The sequence below is a fragment of the Tachysurus fulvidraco genome, chromosome 15 (assembly GCF_022655615.1).
Source record: "Tachysurus fulvidraco isolate hzauxx_2018 chromosome 15, HZAU_PFXX_2.0, whole genome shotgun sequence".
In the NCBI taxonomy this organism is placed as follows: Eukaryota; Metazoa; Chordata; class Actinopteri; order Siluriformes; family Bagridae; genus Tachysurus; species Tachysurus fulvidraco.
Genome location: NC_062532.1, coordinates 5,992,864 through 6,019,197, shown reverse-complemented (window position 1 = coordinate 6,019,197; position 26,334 = coordinate 5,992,864). Strand labels below are relative to the sequence as shown.

The following is a 26,334-nucleotide window of genomic DNA, read 5'->3' as shown; positions in this document are numbered from 1 at the left end:
CGTCAATATCAGGCAAGAACACTAAAACTACAGAAGAGAAGACAGAGGGACACTGTGTGTGTGTGTGTGTGTGTGTGTGTGTGACTAATATTTACCATCATAATAGGAATGCATGACATTTTAAATGCAAAGTGGTGTGTCTGTGTGTGTGTGTGTGTGTGTGTGTGTGTGTGTGTGTGTGTGTGTGTGTGTGTGTGTGTGTGTGTGTGTGTGTGTGTGCTCGTGTGTGTCGCAGTGGTCAATGTGTTTTCTCAGTGGGGAGTTAAGAGAAACGGGATCTCAGCTAAGCAAGAGGAAATAAGGCCGGTCGGGACTTGCCTGGCATTATGTTTGTGTGTCCAAACAAGATTTATAGCTTGATACAGGAGACAGCAGAAGAAGCAGCTTGGACATTTGCCCACAGATCCACGAAGCATGCCAAGGACACTATGCTCAAATGCAAGAGTGTTGTGTGTTGTGTTTATCAAAGAACATTCACTTTTCTTTCATAATTATTGAAGACTCCATCAGTTAAAACTTCATGGGTCACACTATTGACAACTATTTAAACCTTCACCATGACTGAAGAAAGAACTAACGTATAAGATCAGTACTTTAGGAAAGTTTCAGATTGTAATTAGGTAGTGAAGGCATGTACAGTATTAACCCTAGGCAATGTACAAATTCCTCATTGTCGTTATTAGCGGTGTGAAAGTTTTGATGGATGTGATCGATTTAAAAGGTAACAACTGAATAGAATCAGGGCAACAATTATAAACTCATTATTATTGATAAAACAATAGATCATCTTTATATCATTAATTGTGTTACATACATACACATACATACAGACACACACATACACATACCTACAGACACTCACACAAAACTAAGACTGAAGCTGCATTCAAACACACAAACGCTGTATTAAACACAATGCCACCCAGGCATCCATGATGTACAAACACACACACACACACACACACACACACACACACACACACACACACACACACACACACACACACACACACACACGACTATCTTTGGCTAATCATTGAGGGAGGAAGTTATCTAGGTATAATGATACCAGCCTGAAAGAGACTTGAATACTTGTGTGTGTGTTTGTGAGTGTGTGTGCTAATTTGTTAGCAATTGGTGGGTAAAATGCAACGCATCACCTGCACCACAGAGCCTACAGCAAAACACTGCGATCAGACCACAGCACGCACACACGCACACACAATTACACACACACACAATTACACACACACACACACACACACACACACACACACACACACACACACACATACTCTGGTGTAATGAAAGGCTAATTGTGTTGGTGAAGGATGGAGGAAGAGTGGAAGCATGTGTATAATTACGTGTCGTTCCGGTCCAAGTGTGTTTGGAAATGGCTCGGAACTCAACGTCCGGGAATTACAGTAATTAGCAGCGAAAGCTAATTAGCAGAAACGCAGCAAAACAAAGCAAAACAGTGTGTGTATGTGTGTGTTAGTGGTTTTGTATTCAGCTTTTAATGGGGACCGCATATTTCGGGGACAAAGCTGCTGGTCCCCAAAAAAGTTATTAGAAAGGCCTTAATATTTAGAATAAGCCATAAGGAAAACATTCTGTGTGTGTGTGTGTGTGTGTGTGTGTGTGTGTGTGTGTGTGTGTGTGTGTGTGTGTGTGTGTGTGTGTGTGTGTGTGTTTTATTCCTCTTGTAGTGCAGCAATTTGCTGAAATTGCAAATTAATTAATGAATGATTTAATGATTAGTTACCTTTAAAATTTATGAGACTTCCACAAAATAATAGCACCTTCAATTCAATTCATTTCTTTTTATTTATTTGTGTAAGCACAATGGACATTCTGGAATCTAAACTTCTATAAAATGTTGCTCTTTCACTATCCTGTTTTTTCTCTCTTTTAAAGTATGTTAAGAAACTTCAGCTTAAGAAACTTCTCTGTCCTGAAGAATTCCACATATCCTAAAATTGAAGCTTAAAGCTTTACTTTGAACTGTTACATAGCAACAGTCGTAAAAAAAAAAGAAGCTAAATAAACATTTAATCACAGAAAATCAATAAATTGGCACAAGTCCCTGTATCAGTTGTTACGGAATCGAGAATCTGACAGAACCGTCATATAATACTGTATGTACCTTGGTTATCAAGCTGTTCAAACAATTCAAATTCTACACAGCGAAAACAAAATAAATATTTTAGAAAATATTAACATTTTCCTTAGTTGGCCTGTAATTAGACTCCGAATCAAAGGCTAACCAAATTTCTAACTACATACTAATTATGAGGGATGGGTTACAACTTGTAACTTGTAAGTAAGCCCAACTTTATTAATTTTTATGTAGAATCCTAAACATGGACATGTAATGTAGCATCAACAATATAACAATATTAAAGCTTCATTTCTGCAGCTCCATATATATATATATATACAGCAGACACCAGATGTGTGTGCGGTTTTGTCTGGACCAGAACTATAACTTGTGCGTGTGTGTGTTAACGTTCCAACCGACACCTGTGTTCCAGGAGGTGGTTGGGGGGGTTGGAAACACCTCCATATTTTTTTAGGGGAAAAAAGCAGAAGAAAAGAAGAAAGGAGAAAGGACTGGAAGCCCACAGAGCTTTTATATTTTTAGACTATTATCGCTGCAATCGGTTTCCGCCACCACCGTGCATTTCTAAAAAGGTGAATAAAAGAGGAGGAACAAGACTAATATTCCTGTAAAGACCAATCAAGCGTTTGATTGAAGCAAAACTCTGAACTATTATGAGTCTCGATAGTCAAGACGCTGTAAAGACCAAACAGCTGGTTCCACTTTTCCTTCTTCCTTAATCCCTTCTCTCTCTCTCTCTCTCTCTCTCTCTCTCTCTCTCTCTCTCTCTCTCTCTCTCTCTCTCCAAATGTTTGAATCTGATAAATCTATAAATCTCAAATCTGATTTGATCTATAAATAAAGATTCTTACAATTTTACTTCTTGAAATTCTGACAGTTAAATTAAACTACACTACAGTTATTCTGCATTATTGTCAGAATCTTTCATCTTTAATCTTATCACTTGGCTTAACATGGACAGCCAGGAGATACATGGGATTGTTGTATCACTTAGAAGTCATAAAGTCGGACTGCAATCACCACAAACAGTTTATTCTCCATCAATAGATAGTTCAACAAAATCACTTCAACAAAATAGCTTCAACTTCATGTCAAAGCAAAACAATTTCCTGATCACGCATTTTCACTTTTTGATCATATACCATATAAACTGAAGGGAAATCAATTATTGTTGCACTGTCGGGTGTCACCCAAATGTGGATGAGTTCCCTTTTGAGTTTGATTTATTCCTCATAACCTCCCAGGGAGTTTTTAATTTGCCATTGTCATCTCCGGCTTGCTCATTAGAAATAAATTTATCCATTACAATTTAATTCCCGAATTTATATGCTTCTCTAAAGCTGCTTTTGCGTAAAATATCTCATGTAGAAAATCTTACTCAATAACTAGAACGTAGCTCTTGTTCTGGATGTTAGAAGAAGGGCATTACATTATTTGCCTTGTATACAGCATTACTGTCAGAGCTGCTGTTGTTAAAAATTAAGTTAACGCCTTTAAATTTAAGTAATCATCATCTCTGTGGTATAAATATACTTCATCACACCCATGTACCTCACCTCCAACATTGACCACACCATAAAAAAATGTTCTTCCAAGACTTATTAGAATGAGCTATTTCTTTACTTTAACTCCCAAAGCAGAGGAAAGTAACCCTGTACAAAACTGGAACTAATGAGGAAACCTGTTTTTCGCCTAAGATTCAATAAAGAAATCGGCTACAGAAATTTCCCTGTTTGACAAAATTGGCTAAAATTTGGTGTCAGGTCACATTGTGTTGATGTTCATCCATACAGCATGTTCCCCAGCTCTCATGTTTCCTCATCTCTAACTTGAGAATGAAGTCATAAAACTAAAATTTGATTAATATTGTATGATCAATATTAGTCTGACTAATTTTTTTTTAATTCCAACTAATTTTTATGAGTTAAAATTTGATCCAAAATTTCTCTGTAAAATTAATATGTTTAAATCACCATTACTTTGGACGGAAAACTTGGTAAAGCAAGCCAGAAATTAAAGTTTTTGACAGGACGTGACACAATTGGCAAATAATTTTAGCTTTGAAAATTAAAAAAAATATGATTATAAACAGAAATGTGTTAAAAGTATCAAATATATTTAGAGCATAGTGGTTCTTCAAACCTTCAAGAGGTTCTTCAGAGGTCTGTTTTCTTAAAGAGACTACCTATCTCTGTTATGAATATGGAATAATATTAGCAAGCAGGCATTTGTTTCTGATTTAGCTGCATCTGAAACATCAGTAGCAGGACGCCAGCCTGAGGCATGTTTGCTTTCTTCTAGCATTTTCTTTTCTTTTCTTTTTTCTTGTGTGCATGTTTATTACTCTTCCAGTATAAGCCCTGGGTTCAAAGTAGCCTAAGAAGAAAGGAATGAAAGAGATGAAAAGCAGCCCTATAACACGTTTTACACATTTTCACCATCACAAAATTGAAAGCTAAATGAATAGCAGATACATGCAGGCACTAGGTGTGTATTTCAGATAACTAAGTTGATAAATAAACAATTATGGGTTTATGTGGTGTTTCCGCTAAAATTACCAACCAAGAATTATCTGCAGCTGTATATTACAAATGCACAATTTAAATTCTTAATTTTGCCTCAGAATGAAGTATATTATACTTAATCTTATATGAATTATATTATATATATTCTTATACTTGGGAGCTTGTTTGTAACTTTGCGCACTAAACATTCATCACAATTGAGCTGGAAATATTTCTACAGGAAAAGAATTTACATAAAAGGTTTATTGATATTTTACAAGTAACTTTAAAAACAAAGATCAGTAACGTAACGGAGCATTTATTTATTTGTTTGTTTGTTTGTTTATTTTGACAAAGATGGTTAATTATGGTGTAATTTTGGCACATTTGCATGTCCAACTGATATTTTACATTTGTACATTTCACATTGGGTTCTGCCAAAAACTATTTTTCTTCAAATTACAATGTATGGATATTTGGATGCAGCTAATCTCTACTGGACTTTATGTATGTGGAAGAGGGCTGACAGCACTGAACGCTAAGTGTCTTACACTGCCATGTAATGCATCATGAGCAACAATTTTAAAATATGTATCTGGCTGGTTCTATACAAGTCTATTTCAGTTGAAAGGAGCAAAAGCAAAAAATTCAAAAGCACAAATTTGCTTAAATTTAAATTTGTGCAGCATCTTGAATCTAGAAGATTAATTTTTTTGTTCTTACAGGACTGAAGGTAGCTGATGTGACTAGACTGAACAATCATCTGTAGGCCCGGTGAAGAAGGATGTTGTCTAAGCTACTGGACATCTTAGACTTCGTCATTCAACCAAGGTGCTCCAGAAAGTGACACAGAAAATCTTTTCTAGTTGTGTCCATCAGACTTCGTAAAACAATATATCTTACTGTGCAACAATACATCTACCTGTATAACTTTTTAAATCTTACATATATTATCATAGTGTATATATATTCTTATTTTGGTGACTTGGAGCTGTGGAAACAAACACAATTTCCCCAAGGGGATTAGTAAAGTATTTCTGATTATGATTTAATTTGACAAAAAAAAGTTTTTTTTTTTTTTGTTTGTTTGTTTTTGTTGAATTTTCTAAAATGTTTACATTTTTTAAAAATCACAGATTTTCAGTGTAGTCTGAGACTTTGGGTCTTACTATATGTCCTGCAGGATGTACTGTCCCCTGTTTAATGGTAAGATAATGCAGGGAGGTGTGTGGGAATTTGCAAATAGCCAACCAAGATGTTTCGCTAGAATACCTACAAAGCACTGACACCACTGGTTGTAACTAACATCCTATTAAGTACAGAATTATTCTGCCTGAGACCAAGTAGCTATCGATCAAGTATGCACAAGCCCGTAGGTTGAGCTTCCAAGAGCTGGATATCCAACCAATTAAAAAATATATATTAAAAAACACTGACATTTACCTACCTGACAATTTCTGGAATTTTCTTCTCCCCCTATAATTCTTTTGAATGTCAGGATGTAGTATGTACCTGAGCTGGGTTTTGATTTGCGTTTGCAAAACGTTCAAACATTTGAAGCCTGAAGCCTTTTCAGTGAACTGAATTTGCATAAACGTGACAGGATATCCAGCATTTCTTTTGTTTTGTTTTCTAGTTTAATCCTGTAACTGAGTAATGATTATTCTGTGCATGTAATTATGAAGATGTAATCATTTTTTTACAGGAACAAGGAATCTGAGTCACTGAGTAGTCATAGTATGTAACTAGTATTATTAACCTATTGATAGTGCTATGGAAAGGAACGATTAATTTTCTATGACATAATTATACAGCTATTGTTACTGCTGGGGAAAAGAAAAAAAGTGGTAGGGAGAAAATTATTTTGAAGGGTGGAGGACACTAAATGAAACAAAATAGTTACATGACATTATATTATACAGAAGTGGTTAATTGAGGTTGTGGGTGTGATTATATGTTGGTATGTAAGTAACACAATAGGACATAGAAAACGGTCGTACTGGTAGTAGCATTGTGCTCTCTGCTTGTTTACAGGTGGATTCTTGTGTAAGGAAATGAAACTAAGACTCTTTCTACAACGTGAAAGCTAAGAAGAAAAGAACAGGAGCATGGAGTTGCTTTGAAAGAGCCGGTAATAAGAGTAGACTCGGTCGCTACCAGCAGCACATCCACACTTCCTGTCTCCTTTCACATGCTGAAACATGAGAGCTGGACCTTTCACAAAGCTTCTCCAGGCTGATCTAGGATCAGCGCTCTTTCTTATATATAATCATCTCTGTTGCAGGCAAAGGGCCAAATCTGATCCTGGATCAGTTCCATTAGGACATTTGATACGTGCTACCCCAGGGGCTTTAAGAGAGAGGGGGGTGGGGGTTTCACAAGAAAGAACTGCTGACCTGGAATCAGTATACAAAGATTGAAGATAATTGTGAGATAGAAATACCCACAGATCTGAGATCAGCGAGTTTAGTTGTTGAATGTGTTGTCTGGCTTAAAGCCAACGAGGCCAAGTTACAGCCAGGACAAAGATACAAAAAAACAGAGGCCATGTTCAGGACAGGGAATTTATCAAACAAACAGAGCTTAGAAAAGAGAAATATTTTCTGTTGAGCAATTCTTCGGTGTAATGAAGCATCAAAGTATTAAAATTGTTGTTAATGAGTTTCCTATATAGGAGAAATAACAAAAGCAATAAATAACAATTACCTCAGGCTTATCACAGAACATGGCTAGTCTGTTAGCTAGTTGCATTTATTGCATGTGTTTCTGACACTGAATAAATCTCCTCATAAAACTAGCATGATAGTTTCTAGTTAACCAGAGAGAAATTATTCCTGAGAGAAATTATGTCCTGTAGTGAGTTTGATATGAATAAAATGCAGTTAGCATGAGGCTAAACAAGTAGCAAGAACGCAGTTTCTTTACTTACTAACTTACTTTACTAGGCTCATGTAATAAACAAGTATTGGCTGTGATATTTTCAGATAATGACTCGTCACAGTTAATAGCCAATGTCCAAACAGACAACAGAAGAGTGAGTACGTATCTAAACGACAGGGATTGGAATAAATGTGGAATACACATTTAGCTAATACGCATTGTCACACTCCACATTTATAGGACAGAGAAAAAAACTATTCTGCTTCAATAAGTTCCAAAATATGTATTGAATATTTAGTCCAAAATGTTTTTTTCGTTTGTTTCTTTACTAGCTTTCTCTTTGTTAGCTTATTTGTTTAGTGTTTTTTTTTTTTGCAGATCTACACAGGTAGCTAATCAGTAAAGACACTAACTAAAAAGATCATGTCACAGGTCGTGTGTTGGTGTGTAGTGACCAATTTCTTTAACAATTGTTTAAGATCAAAAGTAATCAAAATGTTTCTAGAGTAATCAAAATGTCTTTAGAGTTAACTAGTGATACTACTAACAAGCTAATTAGTGTAAGAATCAAAATCGAAGTGAGTGAGGAAATGAAGAAAAGTCCATATATGGTAGTGAGATATTGAAAATTTGTCAAGGTGGTTGATTTGTGAATGAAGCAAATTTCAGACACCGATCATGTCTTGGCTTTTCAGTTCTAGCTAGTCTATGGGGGAAATTGTGTAGGTTTCATTTTTGGTTAAAGTGTTCTCTAAAATAATGTGATTTATTTGAGTTGATTGGAGATCAGACATTTGATTCGTGTGTGCTCAGTGTTTTTCCCTGCTGAGTTGGTCGTGGTTAAGAGGGGAAAAAAACAGTTTGGATGACTGTGGCATGTCCATTTCATTTGGAGGCCCAAAATTTAAATACGTTCTGCAGAAGGAGAGTGGGCGGGGATCCAAGAAAAAACTTTAGACTCTCTCTCTCGCTGTCTCTCTCTCTCTCCAGGCAAACCGCTAATCAAAAACTTCCTGCTCTCCGGACTTTTCCATTCAGCTCCACTGAAGCGTGGACAGCGTGCTCAGCAGCCAAACTGAAATTCGACTCAAAGTGTGTGTGTGTGTGTGTGTGTGTGTGTGTGTGTGTGTGTGTGTGTGTGTGTGTGTGTGTGTGTGTCTGGTGCCCTGGCTTCTCCTCCATTGCAAAGCATTCATCTGCCCTAAATATTCCCAATGTGATTCTGTCAGTGATTTTGGTGTTATAGGGACTTTGGTGTATGCGTGTGTGTGTGTGTGTGTGTGTGTGTGTGTGTGTGTGTGTGTGTGTGTGTGTGTGTGTGTGTGTGTGTGTGTGTGTGTGTGTGTGTGTGTGTGTGTGAAGCAGGATGAGAAAACCATTCAAGTTGGGTTCTGATTGCAGTGCTCCGTTCCTCAGGGTCCTGTCGTTAGTAGGCCACATAAATCGTCGCTTCCCAAAATGTCTGTTAGAAAGAAAATATTCTTCTGGATAGCACATATTCTACATCCTGAAAGGTCATATAGTCAACCTCCTGCCGGCTCTAGCACACACTACGTAGCCGCAATCAAGTGCACTACGGTTTGTAGCACACTAATCTAAGGAACACAAGGAATATGGGCAGTATATGGATTTGAACACCATCAGTTTACTATGGACACACAAACACACACAACAGGGCACATCAGAAATGCATCGCAGCTATTACTCCACTTTGGAAACGTCTCAAACCACATATCTGATTTACTGTATCTGCTACACAGACATCAGTGTGGACACATCCCAAAAAACACAAACTTTCTACTATATAGACCACACTATGGATTCATCCCAAACCACACAACTTATTTACTATATATGCCACATAGACATTAGTCCACAATGGACACATCCCAAGCTATACACTTTTACTCACTCTGTAGGCCACATAAACACCATTACACACAAGTATGGACATGTCCTAAACCAAACTCTCATCAAACAACGACTTCCTATTTAATGCATTCTATGCATGAGTATAAACACCAAATCCATTATGGATATTCTCTATCTATCTATATTGTTTTAGATGCTGTTATGCTTTATTTAAAGGTATTCCCGAATTTTAAAAAATTCCAGAACATTCAGCTATATCATCTTTCAACCTGAACTATTCACCATTCCAGACCACATACAGGAGCTGCCTGTGAAATCAGTGAGTGAGTTCTAGAACTGGAATTATTAGAGAATTCTAGAGCTCTTTCCTTTGAGTTAATCAGCATTGTGGAATTCTTCCAGAAGTCTAAACCTATCACCGCCCTCTATTTAATGTAGAATCAGCACTGCTGGAATGAATAGGGCAATAAATTAACCACCCATAGTGGTGTTTGATCTGTCAGGAAATGATGCCCCCTCACCCTTCCCCAAAACACAAAAACACACACACACTCCCCCAGGGTCTGTGGGGTCGTAACGAGCAATGGCTGTGATTAGCTTTAGGCCTCTTTAAAAGAAGAGGGCCATTGAAAGGCAACAGCTCAGATCAATAAAGAGGCAATAGCAGGATGTTATCACGCATTTGAAAGACTCACCTGTTGAAGCGGGACTGTTGGGGATAGGGGAGTTTGTTGGGTGGGTGGGGGTTGTTAGGTGGATGGGTGAGATTTCATCTCTCACACACAGTGAGATGAAAAGAGCTTGAAGAGGATTAGTGGAATCAGCAATACTGTGATCTAACATTCAGGCTTCCAACAGCTGATAGTTTTGTTTCAGCTTTTAAGACCATTATATGGCCTGTGATACATTCTAAATTTTAATGTATACACACACAGCTCCACTCTACTACACTTTTACAAATAAATACATTGTAAAGTGTACATTGGCACCCATAAATTCGCATAAAAGTGATACTAAACATTTGAACACAAACCTACATACCCTAACACAGACTAAAACAAGGCACTTTAATACATACTTCACTATTTAACACACACATACACTTGACATACGTAAATACTTTCTAACACGCTGCTACACACTTTAAAACAAACACATACCCCCTAACCCACACTCATATACATACTCACTAACAAACAACACAAGCTGCTAGAAGTGTGAACAAACCTACACAACGTCTCACACCCAAAACCACTTGTTTAATCACAGTCATTCGTATCAACCACTTTCACTACGAATATTGTATGTTGGGTATCTTTGGCCTCCCCTCTTTCTTTTCTTCTTTCGCTCTCTCTTTGTCACTTCCATTCCCCTTTCTCTTTCTTTTTCACCGCCCCCATCTTGACCGGAAAGCAGGACATGCTAAAGCCTCTATTGTTATCCTCTTTACACACACACACACACACACACACACACAAGCAACCATGCTGAGAGAGAGAGAGAGAGAGAGAGAGAGAGAGAGAGAGAGAGAGAGAGAGAGAGCGAGAGCGAGAGAGAGGCAGACAGTTTAAGCTGACGGAGGCCGATAGGACTCTGCCCTATCTAATCAAGGGCACTAGGTCATTTCCGAACAACTGGGCAATAAAAGACAACTTCCAGGCCTTTAAAAAAGAAAGAGATACAGATAGATAAAGAGGGGATAGGAGAATAGGAGGAGGGGAGCAGTACGGAAGTTAACTGAAAAAGCCCACTAGACAGGAACCATCTGTGTGGATGTATAGTCAAATCTTTAAAAAAAAACAAAAACTCCCTCTTTCTAACACAAACACCACAAAGACGGTATAATTTTAAGCCTCTAATATTATTCCAGACATTTTCCAAACTTTAATATTTTTACACAAAAACACTAAATTACACACAAATCTTTGTTCCGATACTTGTCGTCTGTCAGTAGACGAGCCCCAAACCACACTGTTCACATTTTACAGATAGCTAGTTAGCTAGTGTTACACAGTGGGCCTTACGCACATTAGCAAAAAAGACAGCTAGTAAGCTGCTAACTCCAATAAACAAAGTAGGTTAGAGTTACACAGAAGGTAGATAAATAAAAATAAGACATGCTAGCTAGATAAATGTAGGTAATATGCTAGTTAAACATAAGCCTCTTGTTAGCTAACTTCTAATAAAGGAGGTAATAACAGCTAGTTAGCTACTAATTGCAAAAAAACAAGGTATTGAATGTAGTCAGCTTGGTTGAGTTACACAGAAGACAGCTAAAGGCTTAACCTGATTAGCTTTGTTAGCTATGGTCAGTCTGTTAAACACAATAAGATATAGAAGACAAATAAGCATCTCGTTAGCTAACACTTCTAATAAATCTGATATTTGATGTAGCCAGCTAGCCAGCGCTAGACAGAGATCCTGTCAATGGAGCATGTCAGCAAAATAAATAGTTGGCAAGGTGGCCAGATAACTAAAGCTATACATAAGATAAATAAACGTTTATGGAGCTTAGCTCTTGGCTAATTTTAATCTGTTGCATTATATAAGATATTGAACTTGTGTATATTGCTAAAAATTAACACATACAAGCTTAATTTATCCGCTAAATATGTCTATAATATTAGTATAAATTCCTGACAGAAATGACTTTAAATTATCTCACTGCAAATACACAGAAACAAGTACGACACACTGCAACACACAGAAACAAGTTGTTTTTTTTTGCAAAAAGCCTGGTGTATTATTGGGGATGAGGGTGTATTGATCATTTCCTTTGTCCTGCAAGACTGGAGCACAGTGTTTACGTATAAATAGCACAGGAAGTGGCTCCTGTTGGGGTTAACAGCCCCGGGTAGGGGGATGGGGTGGTGAGGGGGCATTGTTTAAAATGGTGTTGCCCCATGATAACACCAAAGAAATGCTTTTGTTCTCTCTCTCTCTCTCTCTCTCTCTCTCTCTCTCTCTCTCTCTCTCTCTCTCTCTCTCTCTCTCTCTCCCCCCGACACACACATCACGTATCTTACTGACTGAATCTGACGAGATGTTATCTTTAGGCCACATCAGTCATCTTTCCTTTTGTGTGTGTGTGTGTGTGTGTAGGGTTGTGAAATACTTCCTGTATAGATCGCAGAAGAGGCTGCAATCAATCAAGGCATGCTGATGAAAGGAATCACTGAATCAATGAGAAGAACAGACACACACACACGGCAAAGACGGAAGCTGAGGCCCATTCAGGATGAACTCATTCAACGAGAGAGAGAGAGAGAGAGAGAGAGAGAGAGAGAGAGAGAGAAACCCAGTGAATCTAAGTGAACTGTGAATGCCTCTCACATGGCCTCGCTTTGTATGCCGAGCAGCAAATGTTCCAGCGACCAAAACCAACACAAAGCAGCCCAACACACGACTCAACGGCCAACAGATTCAACGTTTTACCAAACACCAGAGGAAAAAAAACAGGCAACACACTCCTGCAGTCTTGAGAGAAAAAAAGGAAAAAACGTTTAAGTTACAGCTACTAAAAGAGAACCAAGAGAACCTCCTCCACATTCACTTCCTGTTTGTCCTAAACCTTTAGTCCTCGGATCAACGACACAAAGAAACTCGACCGACGACTCAACGGATGAACGATTCAGCTCTTAAGCGAATACACAAGAAAGAGAACAACACAGAGCTTTAACATTTTGGCATTTACATTTTGCAGTTCTCTCGCAACCTTCTGATTGCGGAGTTAGTGGACTTTCTGCTACCTTCAAAATCATCTCTGTTTTGAAACCAAGCGCAATGCATTTAACTTAATTAACTTTACTAAAGTTTTTTTTTCAGCTAATTTGATGTTTGCTATCAATCTGACTGTATTTAGCTATTCTCAGTTTATGTTCGTATATAAAGCACTTGCTTGTTATTTGTATAGTAATGCTGTTTTGCCAATATATTACAAATATTTTGATTATGAAATCAGTTATACACATTATCACATTACAATAAAAACATTTTTTGTCATAAAATATCTAGCTAGCTAACTGAAAAAGACAAACAAGTGAAATAAATAATAACTAAAACAACATATTAACTAACTAAACAAATGTATTAACATATTTAAAAAAACAATAACAACAATATTTAAAATTGTTTTCGAAAATGTAATTGTTTTACAATTAAAAGGAAATATTTTTTAAAAAAGATGTTAAATTTAATATTAATAAATAAAGGAAATTCAATCCAACACATTGAACACATCCTGGGATTCTAACATTTGTCAATAACATTAAAAATGTTGTGATTGATCTCACTTCACTAATCTTTATTTATTTTTACCACAATTCCTGGTACTTGTTACAAAGTGTGCCAAAGCAAGCCACTGCCAAAACACACACAGAGTATAACGGGAAGAATGAATTATGCAAGGTTTGGTTGTCCAAGCTGAGTTTCAGTTTTGAACTGTTAGTGTGTGTTTGTGTGTGTGTGTGATCTTTGTGGTCAGACAGGTTAGCCAGCAAAAGAGAGCTTGTGTGTGTGGTTGTGTGTAGCTTCCTATATGACTCACCCTGTTTCCGAGCGTGCTGGTACATGCAGCAGCCAGAGTGTGTGTGTGTGTGTGTGTGTGTGTGTGTGTGTGTGGGGAGGTCAGAGCTGTAAATAGCACCTCGAGGAAATGGAGTCAAGTTCTCTTTCCGCTCACAGAGAGTGTGTGGGCGTGAGACACAAAGAAAAACACACACACACACATTGGGGATTTTTGACGCACACTGACTGGATCAACTAAGGAATTTATGAACACTGTGTGTGTGCGTAAAATATGTGCATAGTTTAAAACATGTAAGTGCCTGCTGTGTGTAAAATGTGTGTGCTTTGAGTTTACAACCCTGTGTAAAACTGTATTAGTGCGTATTAGATTGTATGCACTATTTGTGTGTGTGTGTGTGTGTGTGTGTGTGTGTGTGTGTGTGTGTGTGTGTGTGTGTGTGTGTGTGTGTGTGTGTGTGTGTAAGCATCTGTAAAGCATTTAGCTGTCTTTGTGTATCTAAAATCACAAGTGAATGATGTGTACTCAAACCTGTTAGTGTGTGTGGGGTGTGTGAAGAGTTTAAATCTGTGTGTGTGTGAAAGCCAAATGGCTCTTCACAGCTCTGACAGGAAATGGGCCACAAATCCACACAAAAGGCTTTTAGTGCGACAAAAGGTGCATTCCTGCGGGGAGAGAAAACACACACACACAGCTCCATTTGGGAGTCATCTCATTGCTGTTGTCTAAGCCACTAAAACAATCTTGTTGTAAAACACAGATTCCTCACTGGCACAAAATGGCTGTTCGACGTTTGCTAAATTTCATTGGACTCGAAACAATTTATAAATGTTTAAATATGTATTTTAAAGTCACATCAACACTATAAGTATTCCTCAAATCTTTACCAGTCACTTTCCTCTGTTTACATTCTCATACACCAGCAAAAACCAAGCCGCAAGGTGTTAGCATTAGCATAATCTGTGGGCAGTTAAAAGAGTAAATTGTTAGCCTTAGCATAAATTCTCACAGGATATGTTGTTGGCAGTAGCTTAAATCCCAACAGTGCAGTGGAATAAACCTACGGCTTATAGAATTAAGGTTTGATTTAAGTTTGATTAAAAGAGTAAATTGTTACTGTTAGCTTAAATTCTCCAAGTATGCTGTTAGCATTAACATAAGCATGAACCTATATGTGGGTTATGGAGTTATTTATCAAGGTAAATTTGATTTAAATTCTTGACCTTTTGTCAAAATCTCCACAGAACGATGTTAGCATTAGCATAGAGTCCTACAGTTCAGTAGTTAGTATTAGCAGAAACTGATATGCTAAATGGTTGTTTTATCTTTCTGAGGTGAATTTTTGTCTTGATAAGTGTCTGAGGTAGATTAGTTATTTTTGTCTGAGGTGTTGTGTGTGTGTGTTCAGTTTGGTCCACCATCAGTCTTGTGGCCACCTGTGTACCGATCATAAAGTGTGTGTGTTTATCTCTGCCTTCTTTTATTGCTCAGTTCCTGCTGCTCCAGGCTCTGACCCAGAGTTCATCTCTCTCTCTTTCTCTCAGAGCTGAAGCTGTGTTGTCACGACTTCTTAACACTTTATGAATCAAATCAAGGGGAAAAAGTCCAAGTGCTTTAGTGTGTGTTTAGTTATGTGAAGAAATCTATAGAGTTTATGGTAATAATGTTTATGGTATTAAATAACACACACACACACACACACACACACACACACACACACACACACACACACACACACACACACACAAACAGAAAGTATACTAATAAAAGAAAGGCAAATTATGAAAGAAGAGAGACTAAGAGTGAAAAAAAGAAGTGACAAAGTGAAAGAAAACCTGTTGCGAGATGTACAGACAGAGAGAAAGGAATAATTCATTTTTCCTTATGTGCTCTTATGTGAATAAAGTCTTGAGGAAGACACACAACACACACATGGGACATTTCCAGCAGGTTAAGAGAGAGAGAGGTATAAAAAAAGACAGGAGGCGATGTGTTATTAGTTAATTCATATATTTCTGCAGTAAAGTTAACATAATGTTTGTGTCACCCTTTAATTTCTCAGTATTGATATTTCTGTTATATTCAGACATGAGTAAATCTAAGACTGTCTTTGTTTCGCAATAAATATCATAAAATAATAGAGCTTCACTTAATAAATATTTTTTTTTACAAGGACAAATGTTTTTTTAAAGAGACATTTTCTTTTTTTTGTAACTTTTTAAAAAATAGCCAGGATTCCTCTGATGGATTTGAACATACAATTTTTTTTTTTACAAAAATATGAGAAAGGGGGAGAGAAAACGAAACAACAAAACAAGAAGAACAGGGAGAAAAAAAAAGTCAAAATGCCACGGAGCGTGTGTGTGTGTGTGTTTGAATGTCCGCCCGTCTGTCCATCCGGAAACACTACCAGACGGAGGGGTCGTTTCCATGGAGATGACCCGCGGGAAGGCACGGGAAGCCCTCTGTGTGGGAACAATACCAGGTTGCTACGGCGATCTGAGAACAGCTACAGTATTATAGGCTGGCCGGACAGTCCTTCACAGATTCGGTTCGGTTTGTCTCTCTCGTTTACTTAAAAATTTTCTTCTTCTGTCTTTTTTCTTCTTCTTCCCCTTTTTCACTTTGTCTCTTTATCAAGTAGCTGAGCAGACCCACAGTCAGCTTAAGGCAAACACTGGTTTTGTTTTAAAAAAAAGAAAAGAAAAAAAAAAAACCTGCCAAGTGAAAAACGAGTGGTTTTTTATGTTTTCATCCTCCATCCTCCTAGCAGCAGATCGGTGAGGAATAGGCGGGGCTTATTTAGAGCATAAACAGGATATTGTTGTCCGTCCTCTTCCTCCCAGATCGGTGTCGTGTGTCCTGGGACTGCGGACCCCCCAGTTTGTGGTCCGCACCATATGTTAGCGCTGTTTTTAGGCACGTGCCGTGTTACACTTTTAATATTGCAATATGACAACATCTTAGCACTGTTTTGTGATATTTGCACAATGCACACCAGAGCATAATAGGACTGGTCATGCTGGCAAAAACAAGGACACATCTGTCCTTGCACCACAGTGGCACTGACGATATTTCAAAGCATCCACGATAATGATATTGACATTGCATAACTAATTAGCGGCACACGCCAGGCACACATTCAGTGTGTTTGTTAGCGTAGATTTGGACTCCCTGCTGTGTGTTAGCACAGATTCGGCTCTGCATGTTTTAGCTTGAGTATGGAAGCCGAATGGGGCCAAAAAGTAATAATAATAATTATAAGCCCTTAATCCTGTGTGTGTTAGTGCCTGTGTTTTCGGCTCCGTGTTTGTTAGTGTCTCGTTTGTGTGTCCTCAGGTAGGTTTGCCTGGTGTGAGCGTGTGTCCCTGGCCGTCCCTCCAGCAGTAGACGGCGTTTGAGTTCTTGCAGCGACAGCCTGGCCGACGCAGGCGGTCGTGGCACACCTGACAGACTTTGAGGCACCCTTTACAGGGAGGGTAGCATAGCAGGCACGGGAAGATGGGTGCCATGAGGGCCATGCAGAGGAAGCGTGCAGGACAGCGAGGCCGTGTCAGTGAGCATGGCCGGTCGGCACACGAGTCACCCGCATCATCTCCACCCTCACTCGAGCAATGGTAGAAAAGGCCCTTGACGAGGCACATGCATGTGCCATGCTCCAGCACACTCTCAGCTGAGCACACACACTGGCCGTCACACACCATACGAGAGGGAAGTGGCCTCGGTGAAGTGCAATCAGCACACTTACACTTCCCGCAGCTCTCACAGATCAGCTGGTGCGACGACGATGAAGAGGACGATGAAGAGGACGATGATAACAACGACTCGTCCTTCGATTTCGCCTGCTTTGACATCAAGAGCGTGTCCGAGGGAGGCAACAGAGGCCGCAAGGGCGCCATCTGCGATTTGGGCTGCATCCTAACCACATGGCAGACAGGTGGTGAGCTTCCCGAGGAAGGAGAGAAACCACCACTGGTGCCACTGCTTCCGTAATTGTTGTTGTTGACGTTGACCACAATGACCTCGTGAGTCCTCTCGTGCTTCAGCGTCCGTGGAGGTGGTGATGGGCGCCACGATGATGGCGCAGATGGTTGCCGCGTCGATGTCGTAGATGACGGCGATGATGCCGGCGATGTCACAGGGCCTTCGGTGTACTCGTTCTTAGAACGTATAGAGCGGATCTGATCCAGAGAGAGAACGGTGCCCACGTGGCCTCCGCGATCCATCTGACCGAATCAACGATTTCCTGTGGAACTGTGCAGTCCGGGAACATCGGAGAACCTGTCAGAGAGCGAGAGAAAAGACATTAAACCATTGCCAATACAAACCACATGAATCTAAACTAGGGGTAGAGGATAAAGCTGTTCAGTGGTGGTATCATGATCAAACTTATAACTGACGATTATAGTTTCAAAGCTCATGGGTTCGTGATTAGGCAAAAAATAACAATAATATCGAAATTATATCACTGACGTTTCCTGATGCATGTTTTACCATTTGTTTAATGTACCCAGATTTCTGTTATCAATGAAAAACAACTGTAACAGTAGGTAAGACAATCAGGAAAAAAGACAGAAAGTATTTGAAATCGATGTTGTGGCCTTTACGGAAGAAGAAATTTGTGAGACGTGCGACAAAACATATTATAATGTTCTGCAATGAACCAGGATTGTCATATCTTTTGCCTGGACGGTCTTGCCTGCACTTACATGTAGCTTTTTATTGACCTGTGCCGAGAGGAAGTAACCTTTTACAACCAGGGCTATAAAAAAAAGTGAGGGATGGTAAAGAGAGACAGGCGAGGGCTGTATTCAAGCTGTATTCAAATACACAAACGTGTGAATTGGTTTTCCAGTCTCATAAAACAGCTGGTTGAGAGGGGGGTGGTGTTAACCCCTTATACATTCACAAATTCTCAACCTCTAGAAAAAGCTGGTGTGTTTTAAAAACTTTGTATTAAACTGCTCTGAAACATCCGATCCAGCACACCCGGGCTCTTTTGGGCTGTTGGTCCAGGTTGACTATTAACGAGATGTTGGACAGAGCTCAATAACTCTTCCCGTCCCCGATCTGCATGTGTATGGCTGGCCAACATTGACATGCAGATCAGCACCCGTGTCAGAGAAAAGTTTACGGCCTGGGATGTTAACGCAGCGACCCAGACCATGCTTCTAACCAAGATGTTGGGTGGAAAAAAATGTAGAAAATAAAATAGATAAATAAAAAAATAACTACTGAAACAAATCAGATTCTTCACATTTCCCCAGAACCTTTTCTGTCCCGTTTTGGTTAACTGGGTTAGGAAATAGATGAGGAATAAAACCCAGCCTAATGGGTGATCTATAAACTTTTGTTTTCACTGCTCATGTTGCTCGTGCTGGGGTTTGGGATGCGGGACAGAGAGGTGAAGGAGCCACAGGGATTAAAAACAAACAACAAAACAATGCAGAAAATGTGACCATGAAAGAGGTTGAGAGACTGAGGGGGTTAGGGGCAAAACAAATGGACAAGTGGGGTAAAAAAAGCATAAACAGTGCAAAAGAAGTGGAAGCAAAACATGGGAAAGTGAGAAATATAGAAGTAGAAGTGGGGTAAATAAGACTGTATGTGTGTGTGGGGGTCAGAATAAATAAAAGGGGTAAAAGCGGTGGGGGGGTGATAAAACGGACGGAAATGGGGGAAGTGGAGGAAGAGTGGTACAAGCGGAGGTTAAAAAAAAGGTGGAAGTAGCGAAGGGGGGTAAAAACTTATGAATGAAAGGCAGCCCGCAGGGGCAGGGGGGGGGTGTTTGGGAGCCGAGAGGCTTTACACTCGCACGCACGCGCGCACATCGGGTTCTGCTTTGCAAAGGAAATAAGAGCGCTAAATAAACACGACTTACATTTACACCACAGACTGCGCACGTTTGACGCTTTTTTTTTTAGATAACAAAAACAACTAAAAATCTACCGCACATCATGTTACAATTCACACAGAGGCGGTGTGCGTTGCACGCGCTTCCACACATCACACACAGAAAGACTGCGCAGATTTTCAGCACACGCACCTATACGCGATCCTCCATAACGTTAACTCCATCAGCCGATGTTGCGCTTCCAAAACTGGCCTCAAATCAACGCTTACGGCTCATCAACCTGGTAGTTCATATCCACACACAGCAAGGCAGAAAGTCTCGGTGGAAATTCCGTGTGGTCTAAATACGATCCTTATCAAATAACAACAACAACAAAAAAAAAAACAAGATTAAAATCCACGCGTGAGGCTGCGCACCCAGTAACGCCGAACTGAAGGGAAAAAAGCGCCCTGTTTTTGTCCCGCAAACGACGAACCCGCTCGCGTTAATATAAAATTCCTCCTCACACACCGTTGGGTTTAAACCTTGTGAGTAATATCCGTGTATGAAAAGTTTAAGTCCCACTCGGTTTATTTTTCTGCCTCAAAATAACAAATTGACGCTAGTTGAATATTTTTTTCTTCTCTCCGCGCAGCATTAAAAAAAAAAGCCGTTGGAAAAGCGAGTCGTGTCTGTGCCTCGCGCTCGCGCTCTCTTTCTCTCTGTCGTCAGAGGCTCGCCGAGATGAATGAGAGCTTTACCGTTGGGGCCCCAGCAGAACCAGCCGACGGATGTGATTGGCCAATCAGAGCGGACACGCCGCATCCGCTCCTCATTCATTGGCTCGATGGGGAGGGGTAGGGCGCGCTCTGTAGCGAGCGCGAGCAAAAGAGAGAGAGAGACTCTGTGATGCGAAGCGTTTAAGGTGGATCGTCAAGTTTTAAACGGGATGACTTCGCCTTTTTTTTTTTTAAAAACATATTACCATACAACACTTCGACTACCACGACTTCTAATATTTAATACTGAAATGTAGAGCGATATATTTAATGACAATAAACATATAATAAAAAGGCTACGTTTGCGACACTTTCCGAAACAGATCAAATACAGATCGTATACGACCTTAAAAGCGCGTGGTTTAAGGTAGAGCTGCTTTTAAAGTCGGCTCGTTTCCGCTCTGCCTGAATGGGAGACGAGTTGATTGACCCCTGGGATAATTATTATTGTCCTCTCAATGGCTTTGGTTCATCACCGGTCCAGACACGTTGGGGATATGGAGCTTTTTCCCTCTTGTTCTTCTTAAACAGACATTTGTCTATTACAATCGGCTCAATAGCTGCTTAAAAAAAACGGACTTGTTGATCTGATCGACTTCATCCCTTTAAGGAATTAAATTATTACAGTAAAATATGTTTTCAGCTTAAAACAGTAAAAAGGAATTTATGCAACAGTAATTAAACGTGTTTTAATAAGGAAACAGCACATAGACTCTATAGAGTTAAATACATTTCCATTAATTTCCTTTTATTATTATTATTATTATTATTATTATTATTATTATTATTAATTATTTATCTTTTATTATTTATTGTTATTATTAATTCTCTCTGCTATTTATCCAAACTGGGATTTATAAAACATGGGCAAAAAAACCTCCAACTCTATTTATTATGAACTAAATAGTTCTAAAGTGTATTAAAAATAATCTGCAGTTGTGATTATAATTTATACCACACTAAAAATGCTTTTCTGCAAAAACCTCTTCATTATTTATGATGCACGTTGCAGGGAAAATGCAAGTGATCACAACTTTTTAACCTCATTTTGATTTTTATTCCCCCCCCCCAATATGAGTTCACGTTGCATTTAACACGTGTGATATAGAAATCTAACCGCTTGCTTATTCACAAAACACGGACAAATAAATAAATACAGCAACACGATTAATGAATGCCTGAGAAAAGATGAATCGAATGATCGTAACTTAAGAAAATATTATGGGATGTACATATTGTTGGATGTCCTCCTCTGGAGCTGCATGGGTTAAAACCTGAACCTTAAAAAGGGTGCGCGTGCGTGCGTGCTTGCGCGTGTAAAACAGAACGCCCCTCCCCCATCCCTCTCTCTCCTGGGCCGCGCGCGGGCAGATCGGCGGATGCGCCACTTCCGGATCCAGGCAGGACAGGGGAAAAAGGGAGGGGGCGGGTGTGTGTGTGTGTGTGTGTGTGCCGGGGGGGCATCAGTGCACTAGGGCTTCAATACAAAGTCAATTTATTCCCTATTAAGATGGAAATGGCGGCTCCCAAGAGGCAGTTTTAACTTTCCCTTCATCATCTGCAGAGCATTAAACAGAACTTTATCAGAGGGTTTATTTATTTATTTATAAATGCTTTTCTGTACAGAAGACACTGAATACCTTGCAATACCTTAAAGTGATTTAAACAACTTTTATTATGTCGTAGTTAAATCTATAAGACACTTTTTTTTTTTACGTGTGCAATAGGTTTAAAGTGCAACATCTCAACTACATTTACATTCCCAGCGTTTGGCAGACGCCCATTTATATAAAGAGACTTACGTTATCTCATTTTTATATACAACTAAGCAATTGAGCTTTAAGGGCCTTGCTCAGGTGCCCAACAGTGGCAGCTTGGTGAACCTGGGATTGAACTCACAACCTTCTGATTGGTAGCTCAACACCTTCAACACTAGGATACCACACACCCATAAATGGTATTTTATCGGGTCACTTATGTTAATGTTTATACTATTTTATATTTATTTGTACTTTTTTTTTCTTTTACCATTTTCTGCACCATAAGGAAGAACCCAGTGGAAACCTACACGGACACAGGGATAACATCCACACAGAGTAACGCAAGCTTAGAATCACACCCTGTATATACCTGGAAATATGGAGAGATGAAACCACAACGCTGAAAATTGTACCAATATTCCTCTTTACTCAATGAAATTGTAAAAATCACATGAAAAAATCCAACTGCTTAAAGAATAAAAAAAATGGGGATCTCAAAATTGGGTCCAATGACTTCCAGGGATCTGGGAATTAAAGCCAGGGGGTTGTTATAACACATGAAATGTCAAAAGTATCACATGTATCTATGGAGTGATTTGACCAGTCATTTAAGTTGAATGGGTTTAATCCAAAGAATATAATGACATTATGTTTGGTTACAACAACCGATTTGCTTATTCCACATAACACATCCGAATCAACAAGAGACACATTTTAACGGGAAGGTAAACGCAAACGATTAAAATCTCATCAGCCTACCACCCAGATCCAATCCACACGATACAACGAGGTGTAAATGATGCCTGAGGCTGTTAATGACTCTCAAATCGCATCCAGGGATCACATTGGCAAATGATTGTGCACTGGCTAGAATCTTAAATTTAGAAGATTATATAGATACAGATATATAGATGAACTTTATTAACCCCACCCACAAGGGAAAATTTGGGAATTTTATTTAATCATTAATAATGTTACGTATTTATATCCATGTCGTGCAATTCCTTTGAATGCAAACTACAGACTTCAGCTATATAACAAGTTACTAATTATAAATCTAAGTACTGTGCTGTGCTTTCATCATAAATGAGTAATTATAAAAAGGAATAAATCAGTTCAACATCTCACTACAGGGTGTTCTCCAAGTGATTTATTCATTTTAATCTGCAGTATTTTTTTTTTTTTTTTTAAGAGCATGCCTAAATGCCTGCATGCCACTCCGGTCGTCTCCTAGGATTAAGCCTGCAGTAAATTAATAAAGCTGAAACGCGCTACGGCTGTAAAACTCCTGATTTGTGACGGAGTAAAACTTTTATGGAGCTGTAACTCATTTGAGGCTGGAGAACTTCTCCTCCGAGCAAATATTCACACAACAATAGAAGACAGACGAATAAAGATCCTGAGCGTTTATTTCACGTAACGACTCGACGGTCGAGCAAACAGAACAGAAATTAGCAGAAGGAGTGGAGGGACGCGAGAACATTTCTGTTGGAATATTTTATTCTTTTAAAGTTTACATGCTATGATGCAAGTATAGTATAAACTGATCACAGTGTTTATTACTGTATTATCACCTACCCACACACACACACACACACACACACACACACACACACACACACACACACACACACACACACACACACACACACACACACACACACACACACACACACACAGCAATGTCAGCAGAAGGATCCAGAGCCGTGCTGCCGCTGGTAGTCAGCGTATAACCGGAGAAGCGAATCCGGCACCCGAGGCTTTATGACTGCCAGGGCGGATTCAAAATGGCTGACAGTGATGTGTTTGGCTTTAATGTCCTCCTGCAGGGCAAAAAGTGCAGCTTCGCGACACACTGCGGTAACCTGAGAGAAAAGAGAGAGAAAGCGATATTGAAGAAAGATATTGTTGCTGACGTGTTAGACGGATGTTTACGGTAGTAACTGAGAAAATACAACAGGGCGTGATGATAGGGGAAATTAATCAAAGACTTAATGTTGTGTGTGTGTGTGTGTGAGAGAGAGAGAGAGAATAGCGAATGTACCTCAGCATCACAACAATTTAATGAAATGAAGCAAAAGCGATCAGTATAATGGCACGATGCCCTGACCACAAATTAGCACATGGTAAACACACACATACACACCCACACACCCCTTCCTGCATAATCATGTCTAGTAATTACTAGTGACTATTTTTATCTCGTAACACACCAAAGCAGCCCTTCAGGTGCGTGGAGCTGTTTGGGAACTTGCCCTCAGGACCCGCCACCTTCACACAGAGCATCCAGAAACGACTGGATCCGACTTCACACCTCAATGACTGTAGCAAAGGAAATACTCAAATCTATTAAACATGATCATCCTATAAATATACGCATACTATATTAATGTACTTATTAAACTGAGAACCATGTGGACATGGGCAGAACAGGTGAAAGCTGAACGCTGGAGCTAGCATCGTGCTGCACCGCCACGTGCATCATACACACAAAATTTACACCTGAAAACTGTATTATTTACAAGACTTATTGATGTTAATGTGTCCACTGTGTTTGTGGTTAAGGTGTTGGACCACTGTGAGGCTCTTAACCCTCAATTGCTGAGTTGTACAAAATGAGATAAAAATATAAGTCGCTCTGGATAAAGTTGTCGGCCAAATGTTGTTTGTTTGTTTATTGTGGTTACATGAAACATTCTCAGACAGTGTTGTAGACTTAATACTGCAACAAATTTTTCTTAAGTTCAGAAAGGTTTTGGAATCGAGACCTCATGCGAACGCTCGAACAGCGTTTTAATGTCTGTCAACTCTGAAAGCACGTAACGCCTTCGGGGATCATTTTTAGTACATAAATCTCACATCCGTAAACTCGCCTCGTACCTAAATCCTGTGTTGTGCAATTTTTTTTTTTTGCACACCGTGATTGTGTACATTTTATATATTTTAGATTTATACCAGAAACTTGTGTGCAGTGTATGTGCAGGTTTGGTTTCTTCCTAACTTGTTTTCTCTTGTTTTACTCACTCACTTTTTTTTTTTCGTTCTGTCATAGAAGAGACAGATCGCTTCCTCTGAACCAGTGAGACCCAAAAGATTATGCAAGAGAGAGAGAGAGAGAGAGAGAGAGAGAGAGAGAGGAATGGGCTAGCAAGGCTGCCTGGAGTTCATCAGTGTGTTTTCTCTTTGTCCCTCGCTCCACTCGTTTTCGGATATGACTCATGCCTGAAGCGTGGTTGTGTGTGTGTGCGTGCGTGTGTGTGTATGTGGAGTTCCCTGAGGTCAAAGCCAACACGGCAGGCCTGATTGCATAATCACAGGAGAATTATAAAATGAGAGAGAGTGAGAGTGAGAGAGAGAGAGAGAGAGAGAGAGAGAGAGAGAGTGTGTGTTGCCATGATTTTAGGAAATGAAATGGAATGCAGCCTTCGCTTTCAAGGCCGTTCAACAGGCTGTTTAGTAAAAACGTAACGGCTCAAAGCGGGCCACGCAAACCAACGAGCACGTCTCAGTCATATTCATTTTCCATTCTGATTGGTCAGAAAGGATTGATGCGTCCATTGTGTATCATTCTGATACGTTATAGTTTTTATATTAATAGTAATGTATTCACACTGGCTCGACATCATAAATAAACACCAGAGTAGTGTGACAAGCACTGCCAGACCCAAAAGACTGCACGATCACATACATGATCACGGGCTGGTCGCCATCTTGGAATGCCAAGACAATTTTTTTTTTAAATCACTATGAAGCCTCAAACAGATAAGAACAACTTGTTGAATCATTTAAAAAAAAAGAAGAGAAAACTGAGAGAAAATAGACAGACAGATGGATAGATGAGGAGGAGATGGAGGAAATAGAGGGTGAAGAGATATAGAGGTTTCAAGATAGAGATCAGAGAGAGATAACAGAGTTTGTGTGTGTGTGTTGAACAGGTTCTCTCGGTACCACAGGCACTTCGTTTAAAACCTCATGTCATCCGCCGTCTCTCCACCCACACTCCTCGATCTTTCATTCTCATTTTATCCATCACTCCGTTATTCACTTTCACTCCCTTGC

At 39.4% G+C, this 26,334-nt stretch overlaps 2 protein-coding genes across 8 annotated transcripts in view; both read right to left on the bottom strand.

The window, feature by feature from the left end:
- Nucleotides 1-15,894: 15,894 nt before the first annotated feature.
- Nucleotides 15,895-20,495, bottom strand: spry1 (sprouty homolog 1, antagonist of FGF signaling (Drosophila)). 2 transcript variants are annotated; one of them, XM_027171900.2, is made up of 2 exons: nt 19,950-20,495; nt 15,895-18,184 (listed from the first exon to the last, which is right to left on the bottom strand). In XM_027171900.2, the coding sequence occupies exon 2, from the start codon at nt 18,127-18,129 to the stop codon at nt 17,239-17,241; it is 891 nt and encodes a 296-aa protein (XP_027027701.1). In that variant the 5' UTR covers nt 18,130-18,184; nt 19,950-20,495; the 3' UTR covers nt 15,895-17,238. The 2 variants fall into 2 exon arrangements, with proteins under 2 accessions (XP_027027701.1, XP_047656789.1); XM_047800833.1 differs by lacking the exon at nt 19,950-20,495 and adding an exon at nt 18,613-19,552.
- A 3,262-nt stretch (nt 20,496-23,757) lies between these two features.
- The window catches only part of spata5 (spermatogenesis associated 5), a 66,172-nt gene continuing 63,595 nt past the window's right edge, over nt 23,758-26,334 (bottom strand). For 4 of the 6 annotated variants that reach the window (XM_027171714.2, XM_047800685.1, XM_027171715.2 and 1 more), the window contains one exon: nt 23,758-24,140. In XM_027171714.2, coding sequence (XP_027027515.2) covers nt 23,961-24,140 — 180 coding nt within the window. In that variant the 3' untranslated portion in view covers nt 23,758-23,960. Of the gene's footprint in view, nt 24,141-24,488; nt 24,598-26,334 lie in introns of all 6 variants that reach the window. The other 2 variants (XM_047800684.1, XM_047800687.1) reach the window with 2 other exon arrangements.